The sequence below is a fragment of the Rhineura floridana genome, chromosome 15 (assembly GCF_030035675.1).
Source record: "Rhineura floridana isolate rRhiFlo1 chromosome 15, rRhiFlo1.hap2, whole genome shotgun sequence".
Lineage (NCBI taxonomy): Eukaryota > Metazoa > Chordata > Lepidosauria > Squamata > Rhineuridae > Rhineura > Rhineura floridana.
Window position 1 is genome coordinate 35,979,049 of NC_084494.1, and position 26,606 is coordinate 36,005,654.

General features: G+C 47.2%; 1 protein-coding gene across 4 annotated transcripts in view; it reads left to right on the forward strand.

Annotated features, from left to right (window-relative positions):
* The window catches only part of NPAS1 (neuronal PAS domain protein 1), an 84,872-nt gene that overhangs the window by 23,493 nt on the left and 34,773 nt on the right, over positions 1-26,606 (forward strand). For all 4 annotated transcript variants that reach the window (XM_061596782.1, XM_061596783.1, XM_061596781.1 and 1 more), the window contains exons 3-4: positions 3,472-3,710; positions 22,168-22,241. In XM_061596782.1, the coding sequence (XP_061452766.1) occupies positions 3,472-3,710; positions 22,168-22,241 (313 nt within the window). The remainder of the gene's footprint in view (positions 1-3,471; positions 3,711-22,167; positions 22,242-26,606) is intronic.

Consider the following 26,606-nt stretch of genomic DNA (forward strand, 5'->3'; position numbering starts at 1 on the left):
CTGATGGGAGTTGTAATCCAAAAGATCTGGAGGCTACTGGGTTGGTAAAAACTGCCTTAGAGGGTCGCATGTTGGGCCACACATATTGCCACTAACAATGATCATAATCTTTCCTTTTTGGTGGAGGAGGAAAGTTCTTTCTAAACACACGTGTGTAATTTTTTGAAACCTGTCCCCCACATTTTGGCAGAAAGCAACATCCTTCAGGCTAATATTTGGCAATCATAAGGGCTCAAAACTGTTAGTAGATTTAAGCCCAGTTTGTTAGCTGGTTTAATTTTAAACAGACTGCGAAAACATCTTATACGGCGTCTTTGGGAACGGTGATCAAATAATAATTTCCCACAGAATGGCAGCATTGTTACGGAATCAGCATTCGCATGGGAGAGGGTCTAGCAAAGGGCGACCAAATTGTTCAGGAGTGGGTGGGTGTCGGGGCAGCTCTCCGAGCAGGAAAGCTTGCACCCTTTGGGGCTTTTTAGTTTAGCAGGTTGAGTGGGGAGAAAGTGCAGGTGCACAAAATTATGCAGGGTGTGGAGACAGCGGATTGTGAGTTTTTATCGCTCTTTGACCGTATGAGATCTGAGCAGAGTCATCCTGTGAAGCTGAACAGTGGGAGAAGCAGCGCAGACAAAAGGAAATTCTTCACACAGCACAGTTTAAACTCCGGAATTTGCTTCCACAATATGTGGTGATGGCAACCAATTTGGGCTGCTGTTAAAAGAGGATTAGCCAAGTGGATGGAAGAAAAGGCTATCAGTGGCTACTAGTCATGATTGCTATAGGTTATGTCCAGGATCAGAGTGTCATGGGCCAGCCCAGATAATGGCTTAAAATATGCATAAAATGTGCTGAAATCATTTACATTTGCTTATTTTGCTTAGCTTATAGCTTATTGATGCATGAGAGGCAAAAAGTAAAAAAAGGTTCATCTTAAAAATGGGCTTGCCCTCCAGTCTGAATAAAGCAATGTTTTATTATGAACCATAGTATAAGATAAGATGTCTGGGCAGACAGCCAATGTGCTCTGGAAAATATCAACAGAAAAGTAAAAGGAAGTTCCTTATATGGCGAAGTTAAGCTCACTAGTTGTGGAGAGAAGTCCCGCTAGGAGCGTCTGGTTAAGGACCTGATGAAGAGCCTGAAAAGATTGCATGAAGAGGCACAGAAAGGAGAAGCAGCCATGGGTACACATCTTCCCTTTGATAAGAAAGTGTATAAAAGGCCAGGTTTTATAGCACCCTGGACCCCTCAGCTCCGGCTGGAGTGGGGGGTCGAAGAAAGCAGGAAAACCATCCATCTGTTCCATCCATGGCATCTGATGGGTGATGTATCATGACATGCATTTCCATGTACTTTGCAACTTTGGCTCTGTAATATAACTTAGAGTTTAATTCAGTCCTTCATCTATTGTAACTTGTTTTAACTAAGATGTGCCTTCAAAGTCTTATACTTTGATGTTAAATGGATATCCAGCAATGTCTTTCTTGCTGATATATTTTTCTGTTTTTCTGTTTGTGCAATGTTGGCCACGACCACCTAGAATGCATTTTATTAGTTGTAGTACACAAGATATGAAAAAATAGCACATATTATAAAGACTGTTGTACTGTCTTAAGTCTGACTGCGAAATAGAAAATTTCTGGTACCTCCCAAGATTGAATAGTTCTTGAGTGGGGCCTCCTCTGTCCTCCGCCTGCCCTGGACGACAGCTGTTGATAACCTGTGAGCTTAGGTGTACTAATGTTCGACATAAAAGGACTTTATGTAATGGAGGAAGGGAGAAAGTAAGAACCCTCAACCTTGTGCATTCCCAGTATCAAGAGGTTCCATGCCTCTGAAATCCGGTCACTGAGGAGCGGCCTGTTGCGATCAGATCCTGCTTGAGGGCTTCCCGTGAGGCGTTTGTTTGGCTATTGTGGGAAATGGGTTGTTGGACTACATAAGCCTTTTGTCTGAACCAATAGGACTTTAATTTTTAAAAATTATTATTTTACACATGGTCCAAATAACATAATGAAACAAATAGTTGATATAAAAAAGTCCTCCTGTTTGTTCATCCAGCGCAATTTTGAGACAAAGTAAAGAAATGAAGGCACTTCTTAGGTTCTTTTGGGTTTCTCTTCTCTGCAGTTGCCCCAGAGAAGGATTTGTTGTACTGTGAATATGTTGGCTTGCCACATTTCATCACAATGAACTCTATTCCTAACACTGCCCCCCAAAAGTAGGTCCCAAATTGGGTCCATTCCTCAAATTGTGTCCCTGGTATTCAATCTGATTCGCACATACAAGCGTACCTCATCCCTCCCCTTCCCACTTATCTTCGCCTATATTGTTCCTTATCTTCTGTGACTGGAAGCAGGAGACTGTATTTTCAGTCATTCCTGGGACGCCTCAGACTGCAGACTAGATGGTTAGAAGCCTCTTCTCAGTAATTTTGTACCACCCAAAGGGATGCTGTTACGCGCACACATATACCACCTCTGTTCTAATTTTGGTTGTAGGTTCTCCTCCCTGGTTTCTGATGACCATTTATTGTTCTCCATCAGCTTTCTCCAACGTAGTGCCCTCCAGACATTTTTGGCTACAACTCCCATGAGCCCCATCAGCATCTGGCAAAGGCTGATCTAGATAATGACAGAAACAAACTAACTACTGGTCTGGGTGGATGGTTACAGACTGCATTCTGATGCTTGTTGCTGAAGTGTCTTCTTCAATTCCTTTTGTTCATTCATAGCGCTCCTCATTTTTAAAAAAAATATCTTCAGGTTATCACAGAGTCAGACACGGGAGTTGTGTTGAACTATAAAGATTATGGCCATGTTGTGTGTGTGAATCACCAATTGAATGTAGACAGGCCACATCTCCACCATATATTAAAGTGCTGTTATACCACTTTAACAGTCATGTCTTCCCCCAAAGCATCCTGGGAATTGTAGTTTGTGAAGGGTGCTGAGAGTTGTTAGGAGGCCCCTTCACAGAACTACAGTTTCCAGAATTCCCCAGAAAGAGAGTTTGACTGTTAAACCACTCTGGGAATTGTAGCTCTGGGAGGGGCGTAGGGAGTGTCCCGACCACTCTCGGCACCCTTAACGAACTACACTTCCCAAGATTCTTTGGGGGAAGCTATGACTGTTTAAAGTGGTATAATAGTGCTTTAAATGTATTGTGCGGATGGAGCCTCAGAGCCAGTTCAAATGATACAGACAGCATCTCTGTTCCCTTGTTTTTAGCAAGAACCTCTGTGGAAAGGAGGCCCTTGGGAAGAACTGACTGAAACACTCTTGTCCTTCTCTCTTTGCAGAAGTTGTTTATTCTGCTGATGGGTAGCCTGTTCCTGTGAGCTGTTAAATGGCAGACACAGGAAGCTAGTTGTACCTTGCTGGATGGTGTTGGCTCTGTTGGCTCCCCCAGCGCCCCCGTCCTAACCTTGTCCCATTCCGTTTTCCTCCCCACCCCACCCCACCCCAGCCTACAGGCCCTGCGTAAGGAGAAGTCCCGCAACGCGGCTCGCTCCCGCCGAGGCAAGGAGAACTTTGAGTTCTACGAACTGGCCAAGATGTTGCCGCTGCCCGGAGCCATCACCAGCCAGCTGGACAAGGCCTCCATCGTCCGCCTTACCATCAGTTACCTCAAGATGCGTGACTTTGCCAACCACGGCGACCCGCCCTGGAGCCTGCGAGCTGACGGGCCTTCCCCGGCTGGCAAAGGTGGGTGCTAAATGTGTGGTGGTGGTGGTGGTGGTGGTGGTGGTAGGGGCTTGCAGGAAATGCTCCTATGTGTCAATGGCACGCAGCAGCCATCTTGGTAGACCTGACTGAGTGAAATGGCGATGTGCCATGAGTGACGATGGCTTGATCTTTTTAGGCGTCACAGGCCAGTTGCCAGTCCGCTTGGCCTTTGCTGTGCTGATCGCTTGAGGGATGCATGGGTATCTCTTGGGAGCCAGCTAGGCCAAGGCTGTGGCATCCCTATTTGCGAGCTGAATGTAAACATCATGTTCAACAGGATTGTGGTCAGGGATGGTTATAAACTGTGCCCTTCCATCATTGTGTGCACCATTGTTGATTAAATTATGTGCCAATAAAAACCCAGATTCTGCAACCTGAGCAACTTCGCATGATTATTTTATTTATTTATTTATTAGATTTATATCCCGCCTTTTCTCCCGGTAGGAGCCCAGGGCAGCATTAATTCTGTAGTGCCCCCCCCGTCCTGCTTCTACTAGTCATGGTGGGGGTGAGGAGGTCAAGAACCCCTGCAGGGCACTGAAGTCCTGTCCCCAACCACCAGGAAACCTTATTTAACCATCACTCTGGCTCCTGACATTTCAACAGGCATTGAAGCCGCAAGCTTCTAGATACATCTTTTCTTAAAAGAGCCATGAGGGTTATTTATTATTTATTTTACTTATTTATTGTATTTATATACCACCCCATAGCTGAAGCTCTCTGGGCGGTTTACAATAACTAAAAACATTAAAAACAAATATACAAATTTAAAAACACATCTTTTAAAAACAATTTAAAACACAATTTAAAGAGACACTTGATCTTATTTTTTTGTGTGGTTGAAAAAAAGGAAAAAAGGAAGATGGGAATCTCAAATAATTATATTCTAATGCCCATATTTAATTGTTATAGTCTTCCTTTTGTGGAATTGTGATCTTTGAGTTAGTGTGGTGTTAACGATTTAAATCCCAGACTAGGACTGAGAAGACCCGGGTTCAGTGGAGATTGGTGGCTCTGATGTCAGGGGGGGCATGAATCCGCTCTGGGTTTTAGTCCTTTCCTTGAAAGTTCGGCCTAAGACCAGAGCAGATTCATGGCCCCACTGACATCGGAGCCACCAGTCTCCACTGAACCCAGGTTCAAATCCCCACCCGGCCATGAAGGTCCCTAGGTGATCTTGGGTGAATTACTCCCTCTCAGTGGTTGCATCCCCTGATGTAAGCACATGTTTCTCCTGTCCCATTGTTGCCTCTGCATAAACAAACTTAGCAGGCTTTGGAAACAACACAAAAACCTTCCAACCCTTTTTACTGGAAGCAAAAGTGAGGACGAGTTGGCTGAACAGCCACCACTTTATGGAGTGGGAGAGGGGATGTTGTGTTCACGTCCTGCTTGTGTGTTTCCTGAAAGAGGCGTCTGGTTGGCCACTGTGAGAACAAGATGCTGGAACATCTGGGCCTTTGGTGTGATCCAGCAGCTATGATAGTCTCACCTTCTCTTTCAAACTGCTGTCAACTGAGAAGGACAAAAACCTATCTCTGTCCAGTACCCTCTCATAGAGATTGTGAGGATAAAAAGAGGGAACACAGGAAACTGCTTTATACTGAGTCAGACCATTGACCTCAGTATTGTCTGCACTGACTGGCAGCAGTTCCAGGCAGGAGTTTTTCCCTCAGCCCTACCTGCAGATGCCATTGGGGAGTCAACCTGCAGCCTTTTGCATGCCAAGCAGGTGCTGTGCCACTGAGCTATGCCCTTCCCCTAAAGGAAACCATGCAGTCTCCACCAGCTCCTTGGAGGAAGAGTGGGATGCGAGTTAATGTTGTTGCTGCTCTTGTAAGCAATTTTTTGCAATTAATATGTGCAAAGTAACTCAGCTGTAACAGTTGCAAGGACCTCTGAAGACCGTGACTAACTTCTGAAAGGAAATCAAAGCTGAGGGTTAGGAAGCTGCTTTAGATCAGGACAGACAGACAGCCCATGTATCCCAGTATTGTCTACTCTGACCGTCAGTAGGCTCTCTGTTAGAGGAACGTCTTTTCTGTCCTCTGTTACCTGAGACCTTTTTAACTGGAGATGTGGGGGACTGAACTTGCCACCACTGAGCTGTGTTTCTCGCAAGATAATCGCCCTGTTTGGTGTGCCTGCTGTGAGACAGTTAATCTTCTCTCTTCCAGAGTCTGTCCATTGTCTCATCCGACCCCCACTTCCTAATTCCTCTCAGAAAAGGGCCAGGCTGCTGCTTCATTCCAACACACACATACACAGGCAGGCACAGGCGAGCGCAGGCACTTGCCCAGATAAAATAGCATTGATTAGCCATGCAATAAATCACCATTTAAATAATGCAGCTTCAAAGTGTGTAATTAAATAAATTAACTGCCTTGGAAGAATACAGGCTTGCAGCAATTTCTGATTACTATCATTACCCGTGGGGTAATTATCAGCCAAATAACAAGTGTTCCATGAAATAGGGATAAACATCTGCCTATTGTTTGGGAAGGGTGGGCAAGGGGCTGTCCGTTTCTCTCTCTCCCCCCCCCCCGTTGGTTGCCTTTCTTCCCTGTCCCCCCTGCCCCGTAAGCAGATTCCAGCACTGGGAAGGGGGCATCTCACTGTTGGTACGCCTTGCCCTTCAGTCCAATCTGCATCCCCCCTGCCCACCCTGAGGTTTGCAAGAGAAGCCAAAGTCTGTAGAGAGCGAATTCTAATAATGACCAGCTTTGAAAAAATGAGCAACTGAGGCAGCTGAAAACTTTTGAAAACTATGGAAGAGGTTTTTCCTTTATTGTATTTCTGCAGCTGTGTCCTGGAAAGAGCGTTTAAAAACAGAGGCTGGTTCAGGGGGCCACTGGGGGTCAGAACAGGGTGGAGTCTAAGCGTTAGGGTGCTCAAGTATTTGGCTTAGCCCCACGGAGAGGCAGGGAGTGTGCCTAGCGTGGCATGAGCAAGCTTTTTGCAATGAGGACTAGTGGCTTGTATAGAAGGTGGCGTAGAGAAGTAAGTTTGGCCTCCGAGCTGTGGAGAGGGTAATATTCTGTTGGGGGTGAGTGGGTGGGTTCCATCTTTGGCTCTCCAGGATGTTGTTAAACTACATCTCCCATCATCCTTGGCTGTTGGCCATGCTTGCTAGGATTGATGGGTGTAGTTCAGCAATATCTGGAGGGCCAAAGGTTCCCCACAACTGATCTAATGAAACAGACTGGCAGTTGGTTCAGGGTGGACAAAAGAAAATGTTTGTCACACAACAACACACAGTTAACGTGTGGAACCCACTGCCTCAAGATGTGGGTGATGACCACTACCTTGGATGTCTCCCCCCCTTCTTTTTTTTAAGGATTAGTCTAATTCTTGGATGAGGGAACGTCTGTTGATCACTGTTAGATAGCTGGATGGAACCTCTGTGTTCAGGAGCAATATATCTGTGAACCATGTGGAGGAGGGCTGTTGCCTTCACATCTTGGTTGTGGGACTTCTGTGCCTTTTGGGGGCATCTGGTTGACCACTCTTGGAAACAGGATGCAGAACTAGAGGGGCCGCTTCTTAAATTCTTAAGGATGTTGTGTTAAATGGGACAGAAATGTTGAGACCAAGGATGAGCATCTAGATGTTGCTGGATGACATCTCCCATCAGCCCCAGCCAGCATGGCTCATTGTCGGGGTTAATTGGAGTTGGAGGCCAACAACTTCTGGAGGACTACAGGTTCCTCTTTCCCTCATCTTAGTCGCAGTGGTGGCTGGTGGCCCCATGTCAGTGGCGCAATGGAATCCGCTCCGGGTTTTTGTCTGAAATTTGAAAGCCTTAAAGTCGTGTGCCTGAGGCAATGGCCTCACTCTGCCTTATGGTAGGGGCAGCCCTGAGGGGACCTTGGAGTTCTAGTAAAACACCAATATAGATCAACGAAGCCTGAAGTCTGCCCATCCCTGTTGTAAAACACAAATAACAACCCATAAAACTCTAACCACTTGCAAACGCCATCTCTGGGGCAGATGCAACTGGAACCCAGGAATCCTGACTCACAGCACCTTGCCTGACTGGCAAATTATCCTCTCCCTGCACATCTCTGAAAGAGGCTGTTGGCCAGCAATTTCCCCTGTACTAATTACCATCTTTGACCTGGGGCCAATTTCCTAATCAATCACATTAGTGCAATTAGCAGCGGTTTTTAATGCCGACAGCAAGTATCTTCCCAGGGCTTAGCCAGGGAAAAATATTAAGGTCATGTTGATTAATCAATCAGCGGTTTGTTAAAGCATCTGGAGGGGGACCAATTGTTTAAATTGCCCCTAATTTGACAAGGAGAATGGAGGCTGCTTTTTCATTTCTCTTTTCCCTGAGTCACTCAGCCCATGTGGAAGACATGAAGAGAAAGGCGAGCCATACAAAGGGGTGGGGAGCGGGGAACTGCAGGCCTAACGCTGAATCTGCTTATGATTATTTTATCGCTCCCATCAGTGTTCACGTTGCTTTGCAGAGCACAAAAGGGCAGGTCCCTTCCTCTAGGCACTTACAATCTAAAATTTGACCTAGGGGAAACAGGAATGGAAACGAGGGAGGGAGATGGAGGCAGGGGGTAAAACGGGAAGGCGCCCAGCTTCTGGGCTTTTGGCTGTTGGGTTTTTGAGAAAGCAGCCTGAGGATTGGAAGTTTGTTTTGCGACATACTGAACCTCCACCCCTCACGAGTGGTCAGGCTCCGCGATAAGGCTGGCCCCATCGAGCAGTCAAGGAGCTTCATAGCAACAGAGACAGGTCTCTTATACTGAATCAGACCATTGGGCCATCTAGCTCAGTAGTGTCTGCGCTGACTGGCAGCAGCTCTCCAGGATTTCAGGCAGGGGACCTACCTGGAGATGCCATTGGGAATGGAACCTGGGATCTTCCGCAAGCAAGGCAGATGCTCTAACCAGTGAGCTGTTGCCCTTCCCCTTGCAGTTATGGAGCATAACCACAATGCGCTTTATGGGAGGCCTGATCTTGAAGACAGCCTGGAAACATTGATTGATCCAGAAAGCAGCCGCAAAGGTATTTTGTCTAGGGCAAGCTGATCCTCTGCTGACTTCCTTGTTGCCGGTTCGTTTCCAGGCTTAATTCAAGGTGCTGCATTTATCCTTTAAAATCCTGCACAGCCTGGGACCAGAGGAGCCACCTCCTTCCATATGCATCCCTCCAAGATTTTTGTCTGGTTTCGAGACCCTTTCGCTGTGTCTCCCTGTTGTCAAAAGTTTGGTGGGTGGGTAGGAGAGAGAGAGGGCGAGATGTAGTGATGGCCACCCACTTGGATGTCTTAAAAAAAAGGATTAGACAGATTCATGGAGGGTAAGGCTATCTGTGACTACTAGTCATGATGGCTTGTTTCTTCCTCCTGTCTCGGAGGCAGTATTCCTCTGCATGCCGGTTGCTGGGAATGGCAAGTGGGGAGAGTGCTGTTCTGCTTAGGGCCTGCTTCTGGCCTTCTCATTAGGGCATCTGGTTGGCCACTGGCCAGATCCAGCAGTGCTTGGACAGCCCCTTGAAAGTTCAGACTAAAACCTAGAGCAGATTCCACTGCCCCACTGACATGGAGTCAAGGGCCATGTTGCTGCCTCTGATCTTGGAGGTTGCCTATAGCCATTCTGAGCAGGGATGGACAAATCTGCCAGATTCAGTTTCTCATTCTTACTCTCCATTTGCCACATTTCCACATCAGCAATTTCTTAATTCCGTGTGAAAATCCATTGGTGTTTTAGTGTGCATTTCTCCTGATAGACCCACACTCTTTTTGTGTGCAGTTTCGCCTAAAAATACACACATTTTCGCAATCAGTTCTCCCTTACAGCATTCATTTTTGTATGTTATGTTCACTAATGTATACATTTTTCATGCACACGTTCCCTCTAATATATACACTTTTGTCAAAATGCAGACCATAGCAAATCCCCCCCCATCCCTAATCATGAGCAGTAGACAACTGGGGATGGAGGTGTATGGGGGGATGCTGTGTGGCAGACCATGTCATAGCCTCCTCTCTCCAGCCTTTTCCAGATTCAGCATAAACTTCTTCACCAGTGTTAGGTTCTCCACCTTCTCTCTCTGCCTGAATTGGAGAAGGCCTGTAGTTCCGTGGTAGAGCACTTGCTTTGCATGATTAGGTCCCAGGTTCGGACTGAGAATGTCCCCTGCCTGAAAGCCGCTGCTAGTCACTGAAGACCAGGAGCATAGTTGCCCATGGTCATGGGGGGTTTCAGAGCAGGGTCCCAACCAGGTTCCTATGTAGGAGCCAGTCATCATGAAAGGGGAGTGTCTTAGCCACTGAGAAGGGGCCTTGCCCTTTTGTGCTGATTGGAGCCAATCAGAGTGAAAGGAGGTGAGTCGTCCACTGAGAAGACTCTTTTCAGTAGCTAACACACAGCCTCCGCTTTCATGCTTATTGGCTCCTAAAGACGACTGTTGTAGAGGAGTGTGGACTTGGAGATGACACAGAGAGCAAGGGGGCGTGGCTGTGAGGGGGGCCTGGTGTGGCTATCATGAAGGGACCCTGCATGTCTGAATTTGCCACTGCTCTACTGGCTGTAGGCAATATTGAGCTGGATGGGGAATGGCCTGGAAGCGTAAGGTAGCGTCGTAGGTTCCTATTCCTCATTATCTCTCATGACGGTGGCTTTTGCGTCTTGAACATTTATTGCCCTTAACCACATTCCGGATGGGTTGATGGGATATCTGTTAACGAAGGGACCTTCTAATGTCCTTGCTCTCTGCCCAGGTAAGTGGACTAAAGCTGCACGTATGAGAGGCAGACAGAGAGATGGATGGATGGCTAGACCTTGGTGCTGGATGATTTAGGCACCCAGTTTTTGCCATCAAGCCTCTGGCTGCACACCCTGTCCTCTTTCTTTCCAACGGGTGTTGAATTCCCCTCAGTCTGGCAGAGAGTCAAGGCCCAGCCCCAAACCCATCAGTTGAAACCCAGCCTATCTGCACTTCTCCCGCCCCCACCCAGCCCAATGTCATTACATTGTCGGAAGGGAGGTGCTGTGACGACTGCCACCTTGCTTTCCCCTTGTAAAGGTGACTCGCCCACTTTTGGCCGCCCTCCAGGCGGTGATTGCGCTGGCCACTCAGTCTAATTGACCTAGATTGCCTCACATTGGCAGCACGCACAGAGACCCTTCGTTCCCCGTGCCCCAAGCTGGCTCTGGGGTCAGCGGAGGACGGGATGCGTCTGGCTTGCAAAGAAGGAGAACCAGAACGGGCAAAAGAGGTGCAAGTGCTGACTGGGGCGTGGACAACGGGACGGTGCAAAGACTGTACAAAAGCGTCCTGGTGCGACGCTGCCCACCTTGAGCTGATGTGCCCTTCTGGGGCTGCTGATGTTGGCTGGCGCAGTGCAATATTTCTATCCTGGCCATTCTCCACGGAGCTCAGAGCAGTGGACATAGTTCTGCACCACACTTTATCTTCGCACCAACCCTGTGATGTAGGCTAAAGTGAGAGATAAATGACTGGCCCAAGGCCATCCATTGAGCTTCACGACTGAGCACAGATTTGAACCAGGTCTCCCCAGTTCTACTCTGACACTCTCACCACTGCACCCCACTGTCCCTGGTTTGGCTCTTTCGCCTGCCCCATCTTCTCTCTCCCGCTCTGCATCAAATCCCCGTCTACCAACTGGAGGATACAGACCCACCTTGCCATGTTGTTGTAAGGATTACTCAGGACGTATGCAAAGGTGCTTCAAACATTCCAAAGCTGTGTATAAACCCTTAGGATTTTTGCAGCTGGTCTCCCCTGGAAATACTTTTCAGTATCCCCTAGAGGTGTTTTTCACAACAAACCACAGAGTTCCAGGAACCAATCGCAGGATCTCTTGGATAGGCAGTACAGAATTTTGTTCCTTCTCCTGCCCCCCCCCCCGCCCGCCCCCGGGCCATTGTCCCCATCTCCAAATCACACAGCTTTCCTCCTGTGTTGCCTGGTCCCCTCCCTGGCTAACTTTGCCAGCAAGGAGCCAAGAGACTGGCTTGCTCTTTGCCTTTCAGCTGCAGCTAATTCTCCCGTTGCTCCAACTGTGCAAAAGAGGGGGGGTGTTGGCAGCTGCGCCACCGTAATCTGCGATTCCACTGGCTTTATTCTCCCACATAATTACACACTTGGGGGAAGAATTCAGTGATTGCTCCAGATCTGGACGGTGCGCTGTTTTGTGACTCCAATAATCCCGCCAGATTTTGACATTAACCCCCTCGAGGCTTTTGGGGAGGGGGTGCGCATCCTTTTCTGTTTTACGTTTGCTGAAGACAATCCTTGGGATTAGGGCAGGACAATACCCCACCACCCAAACATGTTTGGCAGTTAGTATTGGGTTGTATTCAACTGAGTCCTACTCAGTCACTGCCTCTCAGCCTCATGAAAACCCTATTCATAGGGTTGCCATAAGTCGGAATTGACTTGAAGGCAGTAGATCCACTGAAATTAATGAACCTAAGTTAGCTCTGCCTATTAACCTCAGTGGGTCTACTCTGAGCAGGGCTAGCATTGAATATCTCCCTTTGCATCCAAAATCCGGCATCCAGACAATCTCAAATTTTCTGGGTTGTTTTTTTTGTTTACAACAGAAGATGGTTTCAGCCCTTCAGGGTGCAAAGAGAAGTTTGCAAATGTGTGGGCAGCTATCTCTTGAAATTTACAGGGATGGTGCTGAGTGGGATTTGCAGTAAACCAGGATGGGCTTTAGTATTGTTGTGTGCCACCGCAATCTTGGAGCAGTGAGTTATCTCCAAGGGTCCCTATGCTTACCCAGGGGTTTGGTTTCCTTGGAAAGAAGGTCAGCGGAGTCTGTGGTGTCTTTATGAAATATGGCTTATTTATTTACACACATTCCAGCCTGAGCTTGAGATGGAGTTCAAAGCATCAGCAGTCCAACAGATTGCATTTTCCATCAGGCTTACAGGAGGCATCCTAAAGCCATGGTGCAGAGATCCAGCCTCTCTGCCTGCCTCCAGTTCCCAGCCTTTCCTCAGACTCAACTAAAAACACAAGCCTCTTCTTGGCCTCAGGATGGGGGGGGGGAGCTCTGCTGAAGAGTTTCAGTAACAATAGGATCTCCCTGACCCATTCGCCAGTTAATGGGCACTTGATAGGCCCATTAACTTACCTGGCCACTTTATTAGATTAACAGAAGAGACTCATCTGACCAGCAGAGCAGGTTTCTCACCTCCGGGTGCAGGGTTCCAAATCAGAGGCTGGAAGGGGACTCATAGAAATCATCTATCTCAACCCCCAAACCTATAACAGTATTCTCCCTGGCTCCTTGCCACCCCCTCAAAGCAGAATGAATTACGCCAAACTTAAACATTCATAGCAAGCTGCCTTCTTTTGAGTCTATTGTTAGTCCAACTAGCTCAATACTGTCTACACTGACTGGCAGTGGCTGCCCAGGGTTTCAGACAGGGATCGCTGAGGATTGTGCCTGGGACCTTCTGCATGCAAAGCAAGTGCTCTAACACTGAGCTACAGCCCTTCCCCATTTGAAATGGAAAAGCCTCTCCCCATTTAGAGTTGGGACCAAATCACTCCACGGTTTGGCCCCACTTAAAATGGGGGTTCCTTTCTGTCCAAACCAAAAAGCTTACTTTTGAAAAGAGCGGGGAAGGGGAAGGTGGGTTTTTTTCCCCTTAAGAAGGATGGCAGGGAACTGGTAGGGGAAGGAGGGCTCACTTCACCCATTTCTTTAAAAAGAGCTTTCTCCCAACAAAGTGGGTGTTTTTCTTAATTTTTTAAAAAATCATTTTCCAGGAGAGCGCTGTGGGAATGAATGGATTTTGTGGTTTGCCGAGGAGTTTGCCCATTAGTACAAATGAGGAAATATATGCAAATTGCCTAATTTTTACAGGATGCAAAAATTAGTTTTTGCTTTACACATTTTTTTTAGAATCAGAGTTGCAGAAAGGAGAGCACCTGAGCCCTGGATGGCAGCAAGGAAAAAGCAGTGTCAATCAGGATATATATATAGAGAGAGAGAGACTGAACAATATTCTGGCAACATTCAAGAGTGGAGTTTGGAAGGCAGAGCTTCTTCATTTGGCGGGGTTTTGCAGGATTCCACCTTGAATCTGTTGAATTTTGCTGCTCAGAATTAGCATTTTAAAGCAAGATTCTAACCCTCATGAAGGTATAAAGGCCTACAGAAGTCAGAGGATGAAGAGCTTGCTTTTTCTTGGCCTCCAGTTAGGTTCAGCCATCTATACATCAACTACTGCCCCTCAGTTACCACTCCTCTTGATACCAAAGGAATGATCTTGCAAAAATATTTTGTTTTGATCTAAGAAATGTAGCTCTCCTTTCTCCTTGACAAGTTCAATGTCAAATATCAATAAAAGTATTGATATTAATATCAATATCTTAGATGTGGATTTTTAAAAAAAGTTTCCAAAAATAGCAGCAGAAAATTGCTACGTAAAAATCCTATCCGCAATGAGAGCGAATAAGCAAATTGATGGAAAATTCGATGCCAAATCCAAATTGGGTGGAATTCTAGCACAACCCTAGCAGGTGCCCAGCAAATGTAGCTCTAGTGAGGCTTTTCAGCAGCTTGGGTGCCACCACTGGTCAGGCCCATGTTTGGTCCCTGCCTGCCAGGCCTGCGAAAGGTATGGGCGCCAGGAACTGGGCCTTGGATGATGATGACCTCAGAAAGTGGGCGGGCTCATACAAGGTGGGAGGAGGGGGAGGAGGTGCTGTAAGCAGTAGGACCCCAGGTGGAGCTGTGCAGATGGGAAGAGGCAGCGATTCTAAATGGCTGGGGGAGGTCTCTGGGGGCAGGAATCTGGCTGTACCCCAACATAAGAGTGTCCCTTGAGTATACCCCCTTATTTCCCCCCTCCCTCTAGAAGTGAATGGTGGCTGTTCTCCTGTATTTGGATTTAGTCACTTGACCTGGGCACCTTGGAAATCAGCAGGAGCACCAAGATTTGAACTAGCCCTGTGCTTGCAGGTCCCCGCTTAGGCACAGAAAAATTAATTTATTTAAATAAAGCTCCCTCTTGCCATGGAAGGAAGGAGGGGGAAATAACATGTTTTACGAGATTAAAAACCATTGTTCAGTGGAGGGTGAAATATTATGATTATTGCACAATGACAGGACAAAATTACTACGTGGATTGCCGTGTGATGGTGTGTGCCTGCTGTCCGCCTCCATCTTCCTCCCCCGCTATGGGCCTTGTTTTTGCACAATGCACATAACAGAATCAATTCTTCGGTTGCTCCCCTCCCTCAGGTACAGCTCTAGGTGTCTCTGGGCTGCTGTTCCGTAACTTGGAGCATGCAAAGTGTGAAGGGCAACAAATGTGTATTTAGCCTCACATGTACTTTTCTAACAAAGAGCAAGTTCCTAGACCTCATGACGGTCAGATATTTGACAGTTACTTGTGCACTTCAGTTCTTGAATCCACTTTTTTTCAACTCAGAAGCTACAAAAGGGGGGGGGAAATGGAAGCCCAAGGTCAGTATCCTAGAAGTGCAACAATTTAGAACAAATAGAGTAAGATTTATAAAGCAAAAAAAACTAAATCTCATAAGAGCCTACAAGAACAGGGAGCTTGTGGGCGGCTTCCTGAAACACCCATGAGAAAAATGGAGGCTGGCTTTTGCCATTTTGCTGGAAAAGAGGGTCGTTTCACTGGGGCCCCCTGGACAATCTGCAGGCGGCTAATTGGAGCCTGCCCATGGCCCAGGATGGTCCGTTGAACACATCACATTTTTTAGGGGTGCACCGGAGATGTTTGAAACTTACACCAAAAATGCAAAGTGTGAAGGGCACCAAACATGCTTGTTCACATCATACAGGTTCTCCCACAGCCATGCTGCTGCCTCCTTTCATTCCTACATCCTGAGGCGTACCTGCCTGTGACCTGTAGCTCAGGGGTGAGAAACCTGTGTGGCTGAATTTCAGCTCCCATCAACCCTGACCGTTGGCTGTGTTGGCTAGGACTGATGGGACTTTGGTGGCCAACACTAGGTCAGTCATCCTTACAACAGCCCTGCAAGGTAGACTGGTATTATTATTATCACCATTATGGCAGATGGGGGATGAGACAGAGGAGTCCATGCCCGCAGCCACCTCAGTTCTAGTTTAGGCCTAGTTCTCACTAACTGCTGGGGGTGTGCCAGTGAGTACTTGCTTGTCAGAATGCTCCTCCATATAAACAAATTCCCTGCATGTAGAAAATCAGCAGGTCAGGGAGAAGGTCAGGCTAGAATACGCTCCTCTCTGATATGCTGCTTTTCTGTGTGGAGGGAATTTGGTTATTTGCAGAAGCATTTTGTTGCCATCTCAAAAATAGTGCAGCCTAGGCGTAGATTGATGACCTCAGTGAGAACTAGATTTACATCACTATTCTATATCAGCTCTGGATTCAAGTCTATCAAAAATTAGGCACTCTTCAGGGACTCTCAGGCCAAGTCACTCTTGGGCTTTAGTTTTCCTTCATCTGTAAAATGGGCACATGAATTACTAAAATTACAATTCTCTAGAAAGATGGTCTCATGCCTTATATATCCAATCAATCACTGCACTTTGCAGGTGAGATCCTACTGCAGATACCATCTCAATGGGAGGTCAATCCCTGCACAGTACAGGAACTAGGCCTTTAGTGTAGTGGTGTCTACCCTTTGGAATTCCCTCTCCATCTCTGTTGTCTTTTTGGCACTTACTGAAGACCTTCCCCTTCCAACAAGACTTTAAGTGGAGATCCTTATCCCAATCTGCATCTGAATTGGAATTGTTTTTAGATGTTTGTTTTTAGATTTTTTTTTATTGTTGGTGTGCTTGCTACTCTGAGCTTCTTTAAGAGGAAGAGCAGGATATAAACTATTATTATTTATTGTTATTATGGTTATTTATTAAGAGGAGGAGATAAACATTATTAACTAATAAAAACAATAAAAACAACAGTAATAGAAATAATTAGAAATGTCTCATCTCTTTCTCCATCCCTGATCCAATATCTTCCTTGCGTTTTGCAAAAGAAATGAAATGATGAGCTCAGCCTCTTTGCAGATCAATCCAGAATGCTTAATTTTGATTACAGAATTTGTGTGTTTACAGAATTTGCAGATAACCTGATGCATTTGCTTTACCTTCACCTGTAGAGCCAATGGTCTTGCACCCTTGTCCTGAACCATTTACCAGAATTGCCGCTTTGTGTATGTACTGATCACATTTGAACCCAGGTCTCTTCCTGGTCCACGTTCAACTCTCCAAGTTCACTCTGCCTGCACCTCCCATTCCTCTCTCTCTCTCTCTCTCTCTCTCTCTTTGCCTTTCAGAAGTTTCAGCTAATAAAAAAAATAAGATGCTCGTGTTTTCAGGGTGGCTGTTGTCATTTTTTTCCAGCTTTATGGCTTTAAATGCTGGCAACATTGCAAATGTGGGGGGAAGGTTGTATTTTGCCCCCAACCCATGTATATTTCCTTCCTCCCCCTTCCCTTTCCCGTAATCCTAGCAGCTTTCTAATTCTTACATTAAATGCTTTTAATTATAGGAGCATTCTGTCTGACCTGCGGGGTTATTTCAAGAGAGAAAAATGAAGGAATTAAAGAAAATGACAGAGCAAATTGCGGCAATTAGTGGTGCTGGTATTGTTCCGAGTGTCTGTCAAGGGAGTTCTCTGTTTGTTAGTTACAAGTAAATTCGTACAGATAACGGAGACAGCCATTATAAATGCCATCTCTGAGGCTGCCTGGTGCTGCAGCTATTTTTCCTTTAAAGAGAGAGGGAGAGGGGAAAAAAACTTCTTCATAAAAATAATATTTCTCTTAGTAAAAATAATAATTCTCCTTGTAAGTGAACTCCAAAGGAGAATTGGTTTCTCCGTTCTACCCCCTTTTGCCCTGGGAAGTCCAGGATGGTGGATTTTTTTTTCTTTGTTCGGTCTAGTCAGACATCAGATTGACACAGTGTGGCAGATGGTAAAGGGAGCCACCTGGTTTTCTTTCAGGTGCTTGGAACTCCTTAACTTCTGGCCCGACCCCTTACACCAGCCTTTCCCAACCGGTGTGCCTCCAGATGTTGTTGGACCACAACTCCCATCAGCCTCAGCCATTGGCAATGCTGGCTGAGGCTGACGGGAGTTGTGGTCCAGCAACATCTGGAGGCGCACTGGTTGGGAAAGGCTGCCTTACACTCTGGCCAAAAACCCAGGGGCTTCATTTGCGGTAGGCTTTCACCAGGGCTTAGCCCCACAACGAAGGAGTGCTTTCTTTGCATATGGCTGTGTGCGCACTATACATTTAAAGTACATTCAAAGCGCGTTATTTTCTCCGATGAATCCTGGAAACTGCAGCTTGTTATGGGTGTTGGGAACTGTAGCTCTGTGAGGGGTAAACTACAATTCCCAGGGTTCTTTGTGAGGGCAGGAAATGTGCTTTAAACGTATGGTGTATGCGCAGCCATAGAAGAGGCAGAAGACGCTCCCACAAGAGGCATTAACAACTACCAACCTGGATGCCTTTGGAACAGGGTTAGACCATTTCATGGAGGAGAAGGCTATCGATGGCTACTAGCCGCTGCTCTGCCACTGTCTGAGGCAGTATGCTTCCGAATGCCAGTTGCTGGAAACTGCAGGAGGGAAGGGTGCTCTTGCGCTCAGGCCCTGCTCACGGGCTTCCCATTGGGGCATCAGGTTGGCCACTATGAGAACAGGATGCTGAACTGGATGGGCCTCCTTTGGCCGGGTCCAGCAGCCAGGCTCTTCTTAGGTTCTTAAGGCTCCGTAAGTATGAGGTAGGAGGTGTTAGGAAAGGCTCTTCTGCCAGGGGCCCTGCAGAGGCGCTGCCAGTCAGAGCACAGCATGCTAGACTAGACCAGAGCTCGGAAAAGTTACCTTTTTTGAACTATAACTCCCATCAGCCCAATCCAGTGGCCATGGTGGCTGGGGCTGATGGGAGTTGTAGTTCAAAAAAAGTAACTTTTCCAAGCTCTGGACTAGACCGGATAATGGCTTGACTTTGTGTAAGGCAACTTCACATGCATGTATGACCACCGTAAAACAAAATTGAAGTATGGTTAGAATTGTTCTGAAACACACATGGTGGCTAAGTGGTGCCTCTTGGCATTTGCAGAGTGCCTTGATAACTGCAAGTGGCAGCGGCTGTATAATTGGGAGTTGGAGATGAGGGCTTTCAAAACTGGCAGTTGGTCTGCGCTCCAGAATCTTGTTTCTGAAAGGTTACATTGGAAGCTGCCTTTTACTGAGTGCATCCGGTGGTCCCTCTAGCTCAGGATTGCCTGCACTGGCTGGCAGTGGCTCTCCAGGTTTCAGACAAGGGTCTTTTCCCACCTCTGCCTGGAGATTCTGGGCATTGAATCTGGGGCCTTCTGCATGCAAAGAGGATGCTTCGCCACAGAGCCATGGCCCTTCCCTTTGATCTGTGATTCTTTAAAACGAGGTGTGGGGAACCTGTGGCCCTCCAGATGCTGCTTAACTACAACTCACATCAGCCCCAGCAAGCGTGGCCAATCGCTAGGGATGATGGGAGTTGTAGTTCAGCAACATCTGGAGGGTCACAAGTTCCCCACACTTGCTTTAAAACCCTGCCAGTCACCCACAGGTGAGGGTGAGTTTCCCCCCCACAAAGTTTGCAGAGCTGAATCATGCTTGTGGCGCTGGGTGCAAGTGAGCAGCTTGCCACAGACTGGAAGCTCAAATCCATGGCCTAGTTTTTTCCATAGAACCCGTCACCACCTAGGGATGGGTGAGAATTTTGATTCTGTTCACATTTCAAGCAGAATTTATCAAATTCGCACTTTCTGAAACAATATGAGAACCGAAACACAGCCATCCTTCGAAATCCGCATTTATGAGAAGTTTGGGATGCAGTTCGCCAGCTAAACCATATTTACCAAAATGCACATATTACGGAAAAGTGTGCATAAAAATGAATATATGAGTGAAAATAACATGCAAAAAGTATTATATGATGAGACATGGCTTCCAAAAATGTATACCTTTGTCCACACTGCCTACAAAAATGTATTTATTTGGGGGAATTTGCACTAAAATGGGGAAGAATTTTCATGAGGATTTAAAAAAGAAATCGCAGATTGCTGCAGAAATGTGGAGAACTAAATTTAACATTGGAAAAACGAGAGAACTGAGAGAACCGAAACTGACAGCTCTTTCCGTCCCTACCACCACCACCAATTAGACGGTGAGATTAAGTCAAATGATGAACTAGTAGATTCAGGTGGAATTGCAAACTTGCATGCAGTGAAGAAGTAGCCACATCCCAGAGGGGCACCCTTACTCGGAGGCTCAAAGAGGCGGCTGCCTCAGGTGGGGGGTTGGGAGCAAAAGCGGCAGGCGGTCGCCTCGGCTCCCTGCCCCCCTGCACCATTGACGCTAACAGGGAGGCCAGTGTTTTGCACAGTTCTCCCCTCCCCCAGTCTATTTGCACAGGACTGCCACAGGAGGATTTCCTGGTGAGTTGTGCCCGGGGTTAATTTAGTGTGGATTGGCGGGTGCCATTTTCATACCCCCACCTCAAAGCACCGAATTATCTGCCTTTGCCCAGACAAACCGTGGACATATTTTAAAATGGCTCTGGAATGGGCAGAGTTCAGGCGTGGGGGAACCAAGGAGCGTGCGTGTTGGACTGAGCCAGGGCTTGCCACCCTTGTGCAAGGAGCTGTTCAAGGGGTGAGCCACCCATGCAAAAAGAGAGAGCGAGAGCGCGGAGCTTTCTAACACCTCTTGGTGCAGATTTTTCTATGGCTTCTCATCTTGCCATCTCGGGTACCTTGTTCCTCTCGATTGTGTGTCCCCCCCCCCCCCAAGCTCTCTCTTTCGTTCTCTCTCTTGGCCCCCTGAGCCAGGGAACTTTGCCATCAACGAGTGAAGGGGCTGAAAGAAAGGTTAAGCTGGGGTCTTGTGAGCTTTTCAGCTTTGCTGGGGAGCTGTGAATACGGAGCTGATAAATATTCTAATCCCATCTCCCAGGAATGCGCAGAGCACAATGGCATGTCCTCTCTCTTTCACCCCCCCATGCTTCCCTCTTGAAACCCCCCTTATCTTCCCCCAAAGTGAGTGCCCTGTGCTTGTTTGTGTAGTGTCTTGCACCCATTCCTTGTGTGTGCTTCATTCCAGATTTGGGTTTGTGTGTATATATACTTGTGCATGCATGTGGGTGGCATTTCTTGTTTGTTTTTATTTTATTGCATTTTTCTGTATAAAAATTTCTTAGAATTGAGATGCAAACACCACTCTTAGTAATAGCTTTTGTAAGTCTTTCTTGTAAAAGATTCCCCTCTGTATGCTTCTCTCCTCTCCCCAAAGCTTCACTTCTGCCCTTAAAATACTTCTGGGGGGAAAATCCCAGCCTTTCTATCCCTCCCCCCTCCCAAATCTTCCTCTTTCTCAATTAAAAAATAATGTGTTCAAGGCTTAAGACTTTGCTCTTTGGTGACCAGGAACAGTTACGGGGAGGAGGGTCTGTGCCTGCAGGTGACCTTTGACCCTGTGGTTCAACAGCTCTGACCCTGAGACCAGGTGATGGGTTCCCCTTGAAAGTGTTTTCCTGCCTTTGAGCAAGGTGAATGAGGTTTAGGATTCACATAATTATACATAGATATTAAAACACTTGACAGCTCATGGTCTATAAGCCCTCCTCAACCACTGGCTGTGCTGCTGTGATGTCATGGCATGTTCAAGCTACTTATTGCTGAGCGAAAAAGCGCCTTTCATACTTAGAAAATTGAGGAGGTGTGTATGTGGCAATGATCATTTCTACATTTTGTTTATTTTGGGGCGCAGGGAGGCTGAAAGTCTGGCTCCAGGTCCCTGTGAATTGCCCTCTACACTTAACAAACGTATGATAAAAGAGAGCTGCTGTTTGGCATTCTTGGAAAAAGCTGCTTGACCTCAGAAATGTGAGAGGGGATCCACTTATGAAGCAGCAAGGGAGCTATGCATGTTCAGAAGTACTTTCTCCTTTACAAGCTAAGCAGGAAGTAGCTGGTAACTTGTGGATTTGGGAATTAAACCCTCTTAGAACAAGTCTCCCACTAACAAGGGAGAACTTCAGGTTGGCAATTCCAACTTTTGTTTTGCAATAAGGAAAATCTCTGTCGTAGTCAAACTGAGGGCCCAGAATAGATGTTATGGACATTGTTGGGCCGTTGCCAAGAACAGTTTATCATGGCTGGCAAATTCCCCCCTCCCCAACTGTAACGTTTCTCAGCCTACTGCGCCCCCCCCCCAATGCTGCCCAAATCATGTCATGAGACTCGGCGCCACTGCTTGATGCTTCCGGTGGTCGGAGGGAGAATATCACTGTGGCACCAGCAGCAATGTGTCCCCAGGAATTGTGGAGACTGGAGTGCCAAATACAGGGTGGGATGGAGGGTGGAGGGAGTCTCCAAAGCATGACCTCCCTGATGGTTTTTGTTTTGTTTTGTTTACAGCTTCTAGCCGGAGGAATGGGAGCACGCTGTTAACAGAGCTCTTTGAACAGCACTTAGGCGGCCACATCCTGCAGGTGAGTGTGTCTCCTTTGAGCTGCCCATCTCTTAATGGTGTGAAGAGCCCATGAACTCCAGATTCTATCCAAGTTCCCTCCTTTGCCCATAAGATTATTCTCCTTCGGTTTCTGTGCTAGCTCCGCCTACTCTTCTCCAAGGTCCGCCCACCTCCCTGAATCATCACATTCCATGCTGGCTCCGCCCACCTCCCCGAATCACTGCATTCCATGCTGGCTCCACCCACTCCCTCTGAGCCACCATGTTTCGTGCTGGCTCTGCCTACATCCACCCCAGACCCACCACATTCCGTGTTGGAGTTGTAGTCCAACAACAGCTGGAGGGCTGCAGAAATCACTCATCCTTGGCTTACAGGACAAACTGGTCAGGAAGCTATACCACAACTTTTTATTATTTCTCTCCAGCAAGGATAGGAGGGCAGCAGGCAACTCCTGATTTCCGCTCTGACACAACTAAGTCCAGTGCCCCCAAGTGACTAAACTATATAATGACACTATCCACGCAGCTTGCTTGCGAGCCTTGACATTTGAGGGCAAACACCAGTGAAGCGGATGGATCGGGCTAATTATTTCTTGAGAACTCTCATTACAGCTGTCTCCTGGGGTGATTGGCTAATTATCAGAAGTGGCATATGGTAATATTTTAAACAGCAATTTATCAATTGCCAGCCGATGCCCGCCCTTGTTGCTCAGCCAGGCTGGTGACAGCTGAGGCGGGCCGGGGGAAGTGGGAACGGACCTTGCATTGCATTTGTGCCCTGCCAGTCCCACACACAAAAAGGGTCTCTGAGACTTTTCTTGTCAGTTTCCAATGCATTTTCCAAGCCCTGGTGCAGTTTAATCTGCAGCTTTTAAGATCACTGTCAAATCCCATACTCCATGCATCAGTGACGGCTGGTGGCTCCATGTCAACAGGGCAGTGGAATCCGCTCCAGTAAGGTCCTCAGTCCACTGGGATGGCCCTGCCATTAGGCAGACTGAGGCAGTAGCTTCAGGCAACTGGTGCTGGGGGGGCAGCAGCACCCCCCCCAGCCATTACTTTTGAGCCCCTGCCCATTCCCAGAGCTGAGTGTGCCACAGGCCTTCCAGATCAGAGCTGTACATGCCACAGACCTCTCTCACACACCCCCAAGATATCCAGCTGTCCGTGGGGGTCATGGGGGTTGCTGTCTCATTGTCAGTGTTGAAGTAGGTTTCAACTACTTGAACCCAGTCAGCATCTGAACATGGCGTGGGCAGTGGGTTGGCATGGAATGTGAGAAGCATGAACCAGGAAAGTTAGAAATTGTCAAGCAAGAAATGGAATGCGTCAACATTACAGTACTTGGCATGAGTGAATTAAAATGGACGGGAAAATTGGAGGAGAAATATCAATAATTTAAGATATGCAGATGATACCATACTACTAGCAGAAACCAGTAATGATCTGAAACAAATGCTGATGAAAGTTAGAGGAAAGTAGAAAAGCAGGACTACAGCTGAAAGTCAAGAAGACTAAAGTAATGACAACAGAAGTTTACGTAACTTTAAAGTTGACAATGAGGACATTGAACTTGTCAAGGATTATCAATACCTCGGCACAGTCATTAACCCAAATGGAGACAATAGTCAAGAAATCAGAAGAAGGCTAGGACTGGGGAGGGCAGCTGTGAGAGAACTAGAAAAGGTCCTCAAATGCAAAGATGTATCACTGAACACCAAAGTCAGGATCATTCAGTCCATGGTATTCCCAATTTCTATGTATGGATGTGAAAGTTGGACAGTGAAAAAAGCAGATAAGAGAAAAATCAACTCATTTGAAATGTGGTGTTGGAGGAGAGCTTTGCTCATACCATGGACTGTGAAAAAGACAAATAATTGGGTGTTTGAACAATTTAAACCAGAACTATCACTAGAAGCTAAAATGATGAAACTGAGGTTATCATACGTTGGACACGTAATGAGAAGACACAATTCGCTAGAAAAGACAATAATGCTGGGAAAAACAGAAGGGAGTAGAAAAAGAGGAAGGCCAAACAAGAGATGGATTGATTCCATAAAGGAAGCCACAGACCTGAACTTACAAGATCTGAACAGGGTGGTTCACAACAGATGCTCTTGGAGGTCACTGATTCATAGGGTCGCCATAAGTCATGATCGACTTGAAGGCATATCACAACAAAATTGCTTTTAAATGTTTTGGATGGCCTTAAAATGTGTTAAATATGTTTTGGTTTTACTTCAGATAGTATTGTTTTGATGTTTTGATGTTTGCTGCCCTGGGCTCCTTTGTATTAATTAAATACAAATTTAATAAATAATAATAAATAATTATTATGAAGGAGAGCTGCCACACAGTCTTGCTTGCTATAACTGCTTATTTAAGAACAGAGGAAGCTGCCATATGTAGACCCAGATCATTGGGGTCCATGTAGCCCAATAGAGTCTACAATGACTGGCAGCAACTTTCCAAGAATTCATATTGGGTTCTTTCCCAGCCCTACATGGAGATGTTGCCGGAGATTGAACCTGAGACCGGAGCGGATGCTCTGCCTCTGATCTACAGCCTTCCTTCCCCCCGCTTGAAACAGAGGCCAAAATAGCATGCCCCACTTTCTTTCCCTAAGACCAGGCAGGTAATGTAAGTTGGCTTTCCTGGGTCTGCTGCCTCAAAATCAACCTAATTTTGCCAGTGATCAGAGCAGGTGTTAAGAGCCAGGAGTCGAGGCGAGCAACTGGATCAATTGAGTTAGAGGCGATGAGCTCCTGCGCAAAGGGGAGCTGAGGTGTTAACCTCATTTGGCTCCTTGGCCAGGTGTGACTGTTTCCTTTCCAAAATCTATTTCTTCTCTTGCCACCTCTGCATCTCCTGAGGTTTTTCTCCAGCCCAGGCCTTGTTTTTTTCGTGGGGCTAATTCGTGTTTATTTGGAAGCAATCTGATTTGGCAGTTTGTGTACAGTGGGGCTCTGTATAAAGGGGGGTGCTGATGTTGTGCCAACAGCTGGGTGGCAGAAAGTGATGCTGGGCGGGGAGAGCACCCCTCCGTGTGCAACTGGGGGGGGGAATGAAGGGAACACTGTAGCCCCTCCTTTGAAGACAGTTCAGAAACTGCAGCTTGTGCAAGATGCTGCGGCCAGATTCGTAACAGGGACCAGACAATTCGAACGTATAAAACCAATTCTGGCCTGCTTGCATTGGCTGCCTGTATGTTTCTGAGCTCGATTCAAGATGCTGGTTTTAACCTATGAAGCCCCCTTGCTGCATCTGGAACTGCCTCCCCAAACACCTGCATGTCAATACGCAACTGCAATCAAGAGTCAGAGGCCGCGGAGTCTCCGGATAAGTTGCTAGGCCATGTGCAGAGCTCTGAGCCGGCTGCTGGAGAGAGGGAGACTGGAGAGCCTCAGGAAGAACCTCCTGTCCCTCCAAGGCCTGTTGGGCCAGAGCCTGGACCCTCATGGACCCCAGAGCATAAGGAAGTGGGTTCTTCCCTTGGGACCTCACTGGTCCAGCGGCATAGGGAATGCAGGAGGCTGTAGAACAAAGGCTTCAGGCCAGAGGCTTTATTTTATTTAGCCACATGTGTGAGCCGCCTAATTGTAAACAAAACTTCTAAGTGCTTTGCCCTTTAAGAATCTGAAGGGGCCTGGGAGAGAGAGTGTCTGGGATGCAGAAGCTTAAAAATACTCTCTGATTGCTCCCAACCTTTATTGGGGCAAGTTGCTCACTTCTGACCCGCATCAGACTGAATGCAACACTGCAAGAGTCCACCCCTCTTAGCAACTTCAACTCCCTCCTCAAAACCCACACTTTCTATGAAGGCTTTGGCACAGCCCCTTAATCCTCATGCCCTAGGGCAGACTTCTCCAACCTGGTGCCCTCCAGATGTTTTGGACTACAGCTCCCACGAGCCCCAGCCATCTGGAGTGTACCAGGCTAGGGAAGGCTGCTCCTTGTGTAACTGAGCCTAACTCTGCAACTGAAATAAGTCGTGCCCTTGCCCATTGGCCCCAGCCTTCATTTCTTTCCCCTCACTCTGTGGTCTTCCCTGAGTTTAATTATAGGTGTGTAGGCTCCACAGGGCAGAGACCTTTCCTCTTGGGGTTTGTGTAAAGAAAACCAAGAATCATGATCTGCAGGTGTTGCTTGTGGTTGGCCCCTTCTGGGGTTTGGGTGAAGGTTTGCCAACATCCAAGCCGGAGTCTTTTTCCCCGAGGTCTTAAAACAGACCTACCTTTGGGGGCTGGTTTTTGGGTTAAGGATCTAGCCAGCAGAAAGAGATGCCGCTGTCTGCTTGCTCATCAACTGGTGATGAGCATAGTGGGGAGGTTAGTTCACTGACTGAGGGGGCAGCGAACCCATGGAGGGCCCTCCAAAACCTGGAG